Here is a 14,052-nt window from a genome sequence, read left to right on the forward strand (position 1 = left end):
AGTATCAGTCTCCTCCTACTCATACAATGACATCACAGGGCAGTAGTATCAGTCTCCTCCTACTCATACAATGACATCACAGGGCAGTAGTATCAGTCCCCTCCTACTCATACAATGACATCACAGAGCAGTAGTATCAGTCCCCTCCTACTCATACAATGACATCACAGAGCAGTAGTATCAGTCCTCTCCTACTCATACAATGACATCACATGGCAGTAGTATCAGTCTCCTCCTACTCATACAATGACATCACAGGGCAGTAGTATCAGTCCTCTCCTACTCATACAATGACATCACAGGGCAGTAGTATCAGTGTCCTCCTAATCATACAATGACATCACAGAGCAGTAGTATCAGTCCTCTCCTACTCATACAATGACATCACAGGGCAGTAGTATCAGTCTCCTCCTACTCACACAATGACATCACAGGGCAGTAGTATCAGTGTCCTCCTAATCATACAATGACATTACAGAGCAGTAGTATCAGTCTCCTCCTACTCATACAATGACATCACAGGGCAGTAGTATCAGTCTCCTCCTACTCATACAATGACATCACAGGGCAGTAGTATCAGTCCTCTCCTACTCATACAATGACATCACAGAGCAGTAGTATCAGTCCCCTCCTACTCATACAATGACATCACAGAGCAGTAGTATCAGTCCTCTCCTACTCATACAATGACATCACAGGGCAGTAGTATCAGTCCTCTCCTACTCATACAATGACATCACAGAGCAGTAGTATCAGTCCTCTCCTACTCATACAATGACATCACATGGCAGTAGTATCAGTCCTCTCCTACTCATACAATGACATCACAGGGCAGTAGTATCAGTCCTCTCCTACTCATACAATGACATCACAGGGCAGTAGTATCAGTGTCCTCCTAATCATACAATGACATCACAGAGCAGTAGTATCAGTCCTCTCCTACTCATACAATGACATCACAGGGCAGTAGTATCAGTCTCCTCCTACTCACACAATGACATCACAGGGCAGTAGTATCAGTGTCCTCCTAATCATACAATGACATCACAGAGCAGTAGTATCAGTCCCCTCCTACTCATACAATGACATCACAGAGCAGTAGTATCAGTCCCCTCCTACTCATACAATGACATCACAGAGCAGTAGTATCAGTCCTCTCCTACTCATACAATGACATCACAGGGCAGTAGTATCAGTCTCCTCCTACTCATACAATGACATCACAGGGCAGTAGTATCAGTCCTCTCCTACTCATACAATGACATCACAGGGCAGTAGTATCAGTGTCCTCCTAATCATACAATGACATCACAGGGCAGTAGTATCAGTCTCCTCCTACTCATACAATGACATCACAGGGCAGTAGTATCAGTGTCCTCCTAATCATACAATGACATCACAGGGCAGTAGTATCAGTCTCCTCCTACTCACACAATGACATCACAGGGCAGTAGTATCAGTCCCCTCCTACTCATACAATGACATCACAGGGCAGTAGTATCAGTCCCCTCCTACTCACACAATGACATCACAGGGCAGTAGTGTGCTAGCCCCTCCCTGCTATATGACATAGGGTAATAAAGGAGTTTACCAGACCTATGTAATACTTTGCTCCGCAGTCACCAGAGATTACGTTGCGCTTCAGTTTCCATAGTAACAAAATAAGATTTATTCAACCGCAGGATCCGAGAGATTCCATCACTGGATATATGTATATAATACACATATATAATATATACCCCCGATATCTCCTGTATACCTGTCAGTATATAATACACATATATAATATATACCCCCGATATCTCCTGTATACCTGTCAGTATATAATACACATATATAATATATACCCCCGATATCTCCTGTATACCTGTCAGTATATAATACACATATATAATATATACCCCCGATATCTCCTGTATACCTGTCAGTATATAATACACATATATAATATATACCCCCGATATCTCCTGTATACCTGTCAGTATATAATACACATATATAATATATACCCCCGATATCTCCTGTATACCTGTCAGTATATAATACACATATATAATATATACCCCCGATATCTCCTGTATACCTGTCAGTATATAATACACATATATAATATATACCCCCGATATCTCCTGTATACCTGTCAGTATATAATACACATATATACTATATACCCCTGACATCTCCTGTATACCTGTCAGTATATAATACACATAATGTATACCCCCGACATCTCCTGTATACCTGTCAGTATATAATACACATATATAATATATACCCCTGATATCTCCTGTATACCTGTCAGTATATAATACACATATATAATATATACCCCTGATATCTCCTGTATACCTGTCAGTATATAATACACATATATAATATATACCCCCGATATCTCCTGTATACCTGTCAGTATATAATACACATATATACTATATACCCCTGACATCTCCTGTATACCTGTCAGTATATAATACACATATATAATATATACCCCTGATATCTCCTGTATACCTGTCAGTATATAATACACATATATAATATATACCCCGATATCTCCTGTATACCTGTCAGTATATAATACACATATATAATATATACCCCCGATATCTCCTGTATACCTGTCAGTATATAATACACATATATACTATATACCCCTGACATCTCCTGTATACCTGTCAGTATATAATACACATATATAATGTATACCCCCGACATCTCCTGTATACCTGTCAGTATATAATACACATATATAATATATACCCCCGATATCTCCTGTATACCTGTCAGTATATAATAGACATATATAATATATACCCCCGATATCTCCTGTATACCTGTCAGTATATAATACACATATATAATATATACCCCTGATATCTCCTGTATACCTGTCAGTATATAATACACATATATAATATATACCCCCGATATCTCCTGTATACCTGTCAGTATATAATACACATATATACTATATACCCCTGACATCTCCTGTATACCTGTCAGTATATAATACACATATATAATGTATACCCCCGACATCTCCTGTATACCTGTCAGTATATAATACACATATATAATATATACCCCCGATATCTCCTGTATACCTGTCAGTATATAATAGACATATATAATATATACCCCCGATATCTCCTGTATACCTGTCAGTATATAATACACATATATAATATATACCCCCGATATCTCCTGTATACCTGTCAGTATATAATACACATATATAATATATACCCCCGATATCTCCTGTATACCTGTCAGTATATAATAGACATATATAATATATACCCCCGATATCTCCTGTATACCTGTCAGTATATAATACACATATATAATATATACCCCCGATATCTCCTGTATACCTGTCAGTATATAATACACATATATAATATAAATCAAATCAAACAAGCTTTATTGGCACGTCCGAATAGATATTTGGCATTGCCAAAGCTAGTAAAGTGTGTGTGGGGGGGGAGTTGGATTCGGGTGGGTGAGTGGTGGGCATGGGGGGTGGTTTGGGGTATAACAGTCCGTGGAGTCTCAACTTCTAATATATACATATACATCTCCTGTATACCTGTCAGTGTATAATACACATATAACATATACATCTCCTGTATACCTGTCAGTGTATGATACACATATAATATATACATCTCCTGTATACCTGTCAGTGTATGATACACATATAATATATACATCTCCTATATACCTGTCAGTGTATGATACACATATAATATATACATCTCCTGTATACCTGTCAGTGTATGATACACATATAATATATACATCTCCTGTATACCTGTCAGTGTATGATACACATATAATATATACATCTCCTGTATACCTGTCAGTGTATGATACACATATAGACCGGACTTCTTGTATGGCCGCACCTGGTCTAGGACGTGGATATTTCTTCGTCTGTGCTGCCACCTGCTGGTCACATCCGGTACAGGATGTACAAATGACTTCTCATTGGAAGATACACATCAGCCTCACTAGCGCCACCTACCAGGTGTATCTTCAGTGTAAGGCAATGTTTAACCCTTTAACAGACCTTACAACATGATAAGGACATGGTAATGGCAGCCATCGGCCCACGCCTGCACAGTGCAGGGTACTAGTGATGGGGAAACCTCTGCACAGCCCTTTCTTACCCCATGTCCATCGCTGCCACTCACCTCCGCACAGAAGATGTGGTACTCCTCAGGGAGGATCCACGACTGGGGGTAGAAGTCGTACTCCTCCGGGTACAGCTGCCGCATGGTCCGCATGGCTCGGCTCAGGTTGATCTTACGCACCATCTCCATCATCCCTGCCAGGAAAGAGAACCCAAGGGTCAAGCAGGAAATGCCCCCTAATGTCCAGGCCACTGGTCAGCCCCTACATGTGACCTCTAGGGGGCAGAAGTACACTGTGTGCAGCCCATCCGAACATCTCTCCTCTCTATAAACCTCAATCTAATGCACAGACAACTGGGGGCCCAGGAATGTGATCCAAAGCAGCAGAACGGTGTAGAGGGAGCAACAAGTGATGAGATGCCCCCCAGGTGACGTCACACCACACCCCCACCCCGAGGTGACATCCCAACACACCCCCACCCTAAGGTGACATCCCAACAAACCCCTACCCAAGGTGACATCCCAACACACCCCCACCCCAAGGTGATGTCAAAGCACACCCCCACCCCGAGGTGACATCACACCCCACCGCCCCAACCCCCTAGGTAAGATGCCACCCCAATCCCACATACTTCTCAAACCTAAGTGAAATAATATATGACCCCCATCATTCCCCCTCGCCCCATTCCTTGTACCTGGGAACTTGTTGACTTTACCGGAGCAGAGATTCTCGCTTTCACAGAAGGACACCCCATGCCAGTAAATGTCGCAGGGCAAGCGGCGCCCCAAAGGGAACTAAAAGAGAAAAAAAGACCAAATTCTTGAAAAAAAATCTGTGCAGCTGTGAGCTAGGGTATAGGACACAATGTGACTGCAGAATTATGAGTGCAGCTCTGGAGACAGGAAAAACAGACTTCTTCAGCTCTGAATGTGACGGGGATGATCTCGTGCATATACGCAGCTAGGTGAAGAAAGCGGTACACGCAGGGAGGACAATGCCGGAAAAGAAGCAAACTAAGGCAGGGTTCACACTACCGTTGGATTCCACTATGAAGGTGTCTGTTTAAAAAAAATAAAAAATGGACGCCTATCGTAGCAGACATTAACTGATGTAACTGATGGTCATGTGTCCGGTATTTTAGCTGATCCATTTAATGGACACATCAGTATCAGTAAGCGGCTATGTTTTTATACTGGCTGTTGTTTTATTTTTTTTGCCATTTATGCCTTCTGAGCATGTGCAGAAAATAAACCGACACAAAATAACGGAGAGTGACTGATGACTCTTACTTACTGTCCAGGATATGTCCAGTGCCCATAGACCTCAATGTTAAAAAAATAATGGACACTAAAAGACACAAGAAAAAAATCGGACCAGCTAGTACAGACAATAGCCACGGACACTGCTGACACCAATGGTAGTGTGAACGCCCCCTAAGGTCAATGTCAGGAGCCCCACACTCAGGTCACAAACAGCCAGAGAAACGGGCGAGCCCACAGGAACGCGGTCACTGACCATGAAGTAGCTGCAGCACTCAAAGAGCATAGAATCCTGAAAATATGCTGCCCCCTTATTGGTGGGGGCCACAGGTAATACCGAACCTTTCATCAGATCTCACAAATTGTCCGAGCCAAGTCTGCCTACTTTACATGTACTGATCCTGAGTTATACCCTCCAGAGCTGCGCTCACTATTCTGCTTGTACATTCACTGTGTACATACATTACTTATCCTGTATTATACTCCAGAGCTGTGCTCACTATTCTGCTGGTGCAGTCACTGTGTACATACATTACATTACTTATCCTGTATTATACTCCAGAGCTGCGCTCACTAGTCTGCTGGTACAGTCACTGTGTACATACATTACATTACTTATCCTGTATTATACTCCAGAGCTGCGCTCACTATTCTGCTAGTCACTGTGCACATACATTACTAATCCTGTATTATACTCCAGAGCTGCGCTCACTATTCTGCTGGTGCAGTCACTGTGTACATACATTACATTACTTATCCTGTATTATACTCCAGAGCTGCACTCACTATTCTGATGGTGCGGTCACTGTGTACATACATTACATTACTTATCCTGTATTATACTCCAGAGCTGCGCTCACTATTCTGCTAGTCACTGTGCACATACATTACTAATCCTGTATTATACTCCAGAGCTGCGCTCACTATTCTGCTGGTGCAGTCACTGTGTACATACATTACATTACTTATCCTGTATTATACTCCAGAGCTGCGCTCACTATTCTGCTGGTACAGTCACTGTGTACATACATTACATTACTTATCCTGTATTATACTCCAGAGCTGTGCTCACTATTCTGCTGGTACATTCACTGTGTACATACATTACTTATCCTGTATTATACTCCAGAGCTGTGCTCACTATTCTGCTGGTGCAGTCACTGTGTACATACATTACATTACTTATCCTGTATTATACTCCAGAGCTGCGCTCACTATTCTGCTAGTCACTGTGCACATACATTACTAATCCTGTATTATACTCCAGAGATGCTCTCACTATTCTGCTGGTGCAGTCACTGTGTACATACATTACATTACTTTTCCTGTATTATACTCCAGAGCTGCGCTCACTATTCTGCTGGTACAGTCACTGTGTACATACATTACATTACTTATTCTGTATTATACTCCAGAGCTGCGCTCACTATTCTGCAGGTACAGTCACTGTGTACATACATTACATTATTTATCCTGTATTATACTCCAGAGCTGCGCTCACTATTCTGCTGGTGTAGTCACTGTGTACGTACATTACATTACTTATCCTGTATTATACTCCAGAGCTGCGCTCACTATTCTGCTGGTGCAGTCACTGTGTACATACATTACATTACTTATCCTGTATTATACTCCAGAGCTGCGCTCACTATTCTGCTAGTCACTGTGCACATACATTACTAATCCTGTATTATACTCCAGAGCTGCGCTCACTATTCTGCTGGTGCAGTCACTGTGTACATACATTACATTACTTATCCTGTATTATACTCCAGAGCTGCACTCACTATTCTGCTGGTACAGTCACTGTGTACATACATTACATTACTTATCCTGTATTATACTCCAGAGCTGCGCTCACTATTCTGCTGGTACAGTCACTGTGTACATACATTACATTACTTATTCTGTATTATACTCCAGAGCTGCGCTCACTATTCTGCTGGTGCAGTCACTGTGTACATACATTACATTACTTATCCTGTATTATACTCCAGAGCTGCGCTCACTATTCTGCTGGTACAGTCACTGTGTACATACATTACTTATCCTGTATTATACTCCAGAGCTGCGCTCACTATTCTGCTGGTACAGTCACTGTGTACATACATTACATTACTTATCCTGTATTATACTCCAGAGCTGCGCTCACTATTCTGCTGGTACAGTCACTGTGTACATACATTACATTACTTATTCTGTATTATACTCCAGAGCTGCGCTCACTATTCTGCTAGTCACTGTGCACATACATTACTAATCCTGTATTATACTCCAGAGCTGCGCTCACTATTCTGCTGGTGCAGTCACTGTATAAATACATTACATTACTTATCCTGTATTATACTCCAGAGCTGCGCTCACTATTCTGCTGGTGCAGTCACTGTGTACATACATTACTTATCCTGTATTATACTCCAGAGCTGCGCTCACTATTCTGCTGGTACAGTCACTGTGTACATACATTACATTACTTACCCTGTATTATACTCCAGAGCTGCGCTCACTATTCTGCTAGTCACTGTGCACATACATTACTAATCCTGTATTATACTCCAGAGCTGCGCTAACTATTCTGCTGGTGCAGTCACTGTATACATACATTACATTACTTATCCTGTATTATACTCCAGAGCTGCGCTCACTATTCTGCTGGTGCAGTCACTGTGTACATACATTACATTACTTATCCTGTATTATACTCCAGAGCTGCGCTCACTATTCTGCTGCTGCAGTCACTGTGTACATACATTACATTACTTATCCTGTATTATACTCCAGAGCTGCGCTCACTATTCTGCTGGTACAGTCACTGTGTACATAAATTACATTACTTATCCTGTATTATACTCCAGAGCTGCGCTCACTATTCTGCTAGTCACTGTGCACATACATTACTAATCCTGTATTATCCTGTATTATACTCCAGAGCTGCACTCACTATTCTGCTGGTACAGTCACTGTGTACATACATTACATTACTTATCCTGTATTATACTCCAGAGCTGCACTCACTATTCTGCTGGTACAGTCACTGTGTGCATACATTACAATACTTATCCTGATTATACTCCAGAGCTGCACTCACTATTCTGCTGGTGCAGTCACTGTGTACATACATTACATTACTTATCCTGTATTATACTCCAGAGCTGCGCTCACTATTCTGCTGGTACAGTCACTGTGTACATATATTACATTACTTATCCTGATTATACTCCAGAGCTGCACTCACTATTCTGCTGGTACAGTCACTGAGTACATACATTACATTACTTATCCTGTATTATACTCCAGAGCTGCGCTCACTATTCTGCTGGTACAGTCACTGTGTTCATACATTACATTACTTATCCTGTATTATACTCCAGAGCTGCGCTCACTATTCTGCTGGTACAGTCACTGTGTACATACATTACTTATTCTGTATTATACTCCAGAGCTGCGCTCACTATTCTGCTGGTGCAGTCACTGTGTACATACATTACATTACTTATCCTGTATTATACTCCAGAGCTGCGCTCACTATTCTGCTGGTACAGTCACTGTGTACATACATTACTTATCCTGTATTATACTCCAGAGCTGCGCTCACTATTCTGCTGGTACAGTCACTGTGTACATACATTACATTACTTATCCTGTATTATACTCCAGAGCTGCGCTCACTATTCTGCTGGTACAGTCACTGTGTACATACATTACATTACTTATTCTGTATTATACTCCAGAGCTGCGCTCACTATTCTGCTGGTGCAGTCACTGTGTACATACATTACATTACTTATCCTGTATTATACTCCAGAGCTGCGCTCACTATTCTGATGGTGCGGTCACTGTGTACATACATTACATTACTTATCCTGTATTATACTCCAGAGCTGCGCTCACTATTCTGCTAGTCACTGTGCACATACATTACTAATCCTGTATTATACTCCAGAGCTGCGCTCACTATTCTGCTGGTGCAGTCACTGTGTACATACATTACATTACTTATCCTGTATTATACTCCAGAGCTGCGCTCACTATTCTGCTGGTACAGTCACTGTGTACATACATTACATTACTTATCCTGTATTATACTCCAGAGCTGCGCTCACTATTCTGCTGGTACAGTCACTGTGTACATACATTACATTACTTATTCTGTATTATACTCCAGAGCTGCGCTCACTATTCTGCTGGTGCAGTCACTGTGTACATACATTACATTACTTATCCTGTATTATACTCCAGAGCTGCGCTCACTATTCTGCTGGTACAGTCACTGTGTACATACATTACTTATCCTGTATTATACTCCAGAGCTGCGCTCACTATTCTGCTGGTACAGTCACTGTGTACATACATTACATTACTTATCCTGTATTATACTCCAGAGCTGCGCTCACTATTCTGCTGGTACAGTCACTGTGTACATACATTACATTACTTATTCTGTATTATACTCCAGAGCTGCGCTCACTATTCTGCTAGTCACTGTGCACATACATTACTAATCCTGTATTATACTCCAGAGCTGCGCTCACTATTCTGCTGGTGCAGTCACTGTATAAATACATTACATTACTTATCCTGTATTATACTCCAGAGCTGCGCTCACTATTCTGCTGGTGCAGTCACTGTGTACATACATTACTTATCCTGTATTATACTCCAGAGCTGCGCTCACTATTCTGCTGGTGCAGTCACTGTGTACATACATTACATTACTTATCCTGTATTATACTCCAGAGCTGCGCTCACTATTCTGCTGCTGCAGTCACTGTGTACATACATTACATTACTTATCCTGTATTATACTCCAGAGCTGCGCTCACTATTCTGCTGGTACAGTCACTGTGTACATACATTACATTACTTATCCTGTATTATACTCCAGAGCTGCGCTCACTATTCTGCTAGTCACTGTGCACATACATTACTAATCCTGTATTATCCTGTATTATACTCCAGAGCTGCACTCACTATTCTGCTGGTGCAGTCACTGTATAAATACATTACATTACTTATCCTGTATTATACTCCAGAGCTGCACTCACTATTCTGCTGGTACAGTCACTGTGTACATACATTACATTACTTATCCTGTATTATACTCCAGAGCTGCGCTCACTATTCTGCTGGTGCAGTCACTGTGTACATACATTACATTACTTATCCTGTATTATACTCCAGAGCTGCGCTCACTATTCTGCTGCTGCAGTCACTGTGTACATACATTACATTACTTATCCTGTATTATACTCCAGAGCTGCGCTCACTATTCTGCTGGTACAGTCACTGTGTACATACATTACATTACTTATCCTGTATTATACTCCAGAGCTGCGCTCACTATTCTGCTGGTGCAGTCACTGTGTACATACATTACATTACTTATCCTGATTATACTCCAGAGCTGCACTCACTATTCTGCTGGTACAGTCACTGTGTACATACATTACATTACTTATCCTGTATTATACTCCAGAGCTGCGCTCACTATTCTGCTGGTGCAGTCACTGTGTACATACATTACATTACTTATCTTGTATTATACTCCAGAGCTGCACTCACTATTCTGCTGGTGCAGTCACTGTGTACATACATTACATTACTTATCCTGTATTATACTCCAGAGCTGCGCTCACTATTCTGCTGGTACAGTCACTGTGTACATACATTACATTACTTATCCTGTATTATACTCCAGAGCTGCGCTCACTATTCTGCTGGTGCAGTCACTGTGTACATACATTACATTACTTATCCTGATTATACTCCAGAGCTGCACTCACTATTCTGCTGGTACAGTCACTGTGTACATACATACATTACTTATCCTGCCTCGGGGTCATATTTGACGCAGACATTTCCTTCACCCCTCATATTGAATCACTCGCACGTTCATGTCACCTCCACCTCAATAACCAATCCAGAATACGCCCTTTCCTCACCAGAGATACACTAAAGACACTTATTGTCTCTCTGATTCATTCTCGCCTTGACTACTGTAACTCCTTACTAATCGGTCTTCCCCTCACTAAACTCTCCCCTCTACAATCTATTCTGAATGCAGCGGCCAGGCTCATCTATCAGGCTAGACGCTACAGCGATGCCTCCGGTCTGTGCCAGTCGCTACATTGGCTGCCTATTCATTATAGAATAAAATATAAAGTTATTACACTCATCCACAAGGCTCTCCATAATGCTGCACCTCCATACATTTCCTCCCTCATCTCTGTCTACCGCCCAACCCGTGCTCTCCGCTCACTCAATGATCTAACACTTACATCCTCTATTATCAGAACCTCCCATGCTCGTATACAAGACTTCTCCTGAGCTGCACCACTTCTCTGGAATGCTCTACCCTGGACAATAAGATTAACTCCCAACTTCTACAGTTTCAAACGCAAACTAAAGACGCATCTTTTCAGACAAGCCTATCACAATTCCTAATGCTAACCCTTCCGTTCTTGATGCCTTTTCAGCCTAACATAGTTGTCCAAGCTCTATCCACATGTTAAAGGACACGACTAGTGACGGCTCACAAAGTTTTGTTTGTGTAATGACTGTAACCTCTATTACAAAATTGTCTGAACACTGTATAAGCAATGCCACCCCTGCTACCTCTTGTGTCACCCCCTCTACCTCATAGATTGTAAGCTCTTTTGAGCAGGGCCCTCAGTCCCATTGTGTGAAATGACGTTCTTTGTTATGTATGTCTGTATCTGAACCCTATAAATTGTACAGCGCTGCGGAATATGTTGGCGCTATATAAATAAAATGTATTATTATTATATTATTATTATACTCCAGAGCTGCGCTCACTATTCTGCTGGTACAGTCACTGTGTACATACATTACATTACTTATCCTGTATTATACTCCAGAGCTGCGCTCACTATTCTGCTGGTGCAGTCACTGTGTACATACATTATGTAAGGCGATGGCTGGTCAGGTAATAGAGGGGGTGTACAGCTCACCCAGACTACTCAGGTGGGTGAGATGAGAAAACTCCGGGAATGTATGTTTTCAGCACACAACTTTCGTCTGCTGAGCATTTTGGTAAATGAAAAGTACTGGACTGGATTTTCAGGAATGGAAGGTAGGTTGGTAGTGGGACCTGTCATTCCACCCCCCTCCAGTCCACACTTTGAGGATGTTCCAGCAGCGACTGTAGAGAGTCTGCTCATCAAAGAGGCTTAAGAAGCCAGCTCCAGCAGCAACACTTTGGCAGAGCTTGGCTGGAGAGCTGACAGGTCATATTTGTGGAGCTGTGTCCTGTATGATTCTACTGGCTTTTTGGATTTCTGTTATTCTAGGTGAGGTAACCTATTCTATGTTTAGTTAGCGCCTAGACGGGCAGGGATTTATTTTTGTATTGTTTCCTTTTGTTGCTGCACTGACTTTTTTGAGTGAAAATAAAACTCTACTTTTGTTTTGGACTAAAAGAAACTGGTCTTGTGAGTCTCTGCCCCCCCACCTAGCAACCCCGGACCCTGACAATTACATTACTTATCTTGTATTATACTCCAGAGCTGCGCTCACTATTCTGCTGGTATAGTCACTGTTATTGTCACTACCCCCCCCCCCCCCACATATGATACGAAGTGATGGAGGACAATGTGGGGTGTCAGATGATCTGTGGGAGGAGTGTTGGGGTGATTTGGGGTTGATGGGTTGCTGTCACTCACTTCCTTCCACTTGAGCTGCTTGATGCTGATCTTCAGCGCCTCCAGAGACGTTTTGGCCTTAGAGCTGTCCACTGTGACCGGCCTCCGACATGCCCCTCTGTCCTCCTCCACCTGGCCCCTGCACACAGCCCCGCCATAGTCAGAAGCCCGTGGGTGGAGGGAAGAGGTGCTGCAGTGGCTACCCTGTACCTGCTTCCCCCTGTCTCCAGACGCCTCACACCTAGGCAGAGATGGTCGGATGTGCCTGGGCTCTCCCAATCCCTGCATCACCCCACTATCGGCCCCAGGACCCCTGATCACCCCACTATCAGTCCCTGAGCCCCTGATCACCCCACTATCAGTCCCAGAGCCCCGGATCACCCCAATATCAGTCCCAGAGTCCCGGATTACCCCAATATCAGTCCCAGAGTCCCGGATTACCCCACTATCAGACCCAGAGCCCCAGATCACCCCACTATCAGCATTGGACGCTCTTGTCACCCCAGTATCAGGTATTAGAGGGGCTCCTCCTGTCACCCCAGTAGTAGCAGGTATTAGAGGGGCTCCTCCTGTCACCCCAGTAGTAGCAGGTATTAGAGGGGCTTCTCCTGTCACCCCAGTAGTAGCAGGTATTAGAGGGGCTCCTCCTGTCACCCCAGTATCAGGTATTAGAGGGGCTCCTCCTGTCACCCCAGTAGTAGCAGGTATTAGAGGGGCTCCTCCTGTCACCCCAGTAGTAGCAGGTATTAGAGGTGCTCCTCCTGTCACCCCAGTAGTAGCAGGTATTAGAGGGGCTCCTCCTGTCACCCCAGTAGCAGGTATTAGAGGGGCTCCTCCTGTCACCCCAGTAGTATCAGGTATTAGAGGTGCTCCTCCTGTCACCCCAGTAGTATCAGGTATTAGAGGGGCTCCTCCTGTCACCCCAGTAGTAGCAGGTATTAGAGGTGCTCCTCCTGTCACCCCAGTAGTAGCAGGTATTAGAGGGGCTCCTCCTG

General features: G+C 43.0%; 1 protein-coding gene across 1 annotated transcript in view; it reads right to left on the bottom strand.

The window, feature by feature from the left end:
• TTLL11 (tubulin tyrosine ligase like 11) overlaps positions 1 to 13,615 on the bottom strand; it is a 29,857-nt gene extending 16,242 nt beyond the window's left edge. The window contains exons 1-3 of the mRNA XM_075259062.1: positions 13,079 to 13,615; positions 4,832 to 4,931; positions 4,197 to 4,330 (exon numbers count right to left, since the gene is read on the bottom strand). Of these exons, the coding sequence (XP_075115163.1) occupies positions 4,197 to 4,330; positions 4,832 to 4,931; positions 13,079 to 13,345 (501 nt within the window). The 5' untranslated portion in view covers positions 13,346 to 13,615. The remainder of the gene's footprint in view (positions 1 to 4,196; positions 4,331 to 4,831; positions 4,932 to 13,078) is intronic.
• Between the last annotated feature and the right edge of the window lie 437 nt (positions 13,616 to 14,052).

This window comes from Leptodactylus fuscus, chromosome 11 (genome assembly GCF_031893055.1).
Source record: "Leptodactylus fuscus isolate aLepFus1 chromosome 11, aLepFus1.hap2, whole genome shotgun sequence".
Lineage (NCBI taxonomy): Eukaryota > Metazoa > Chordata > Amphibia > Anura > Leptodactylidae > Leptodactylus > Leptodactylus fuscus.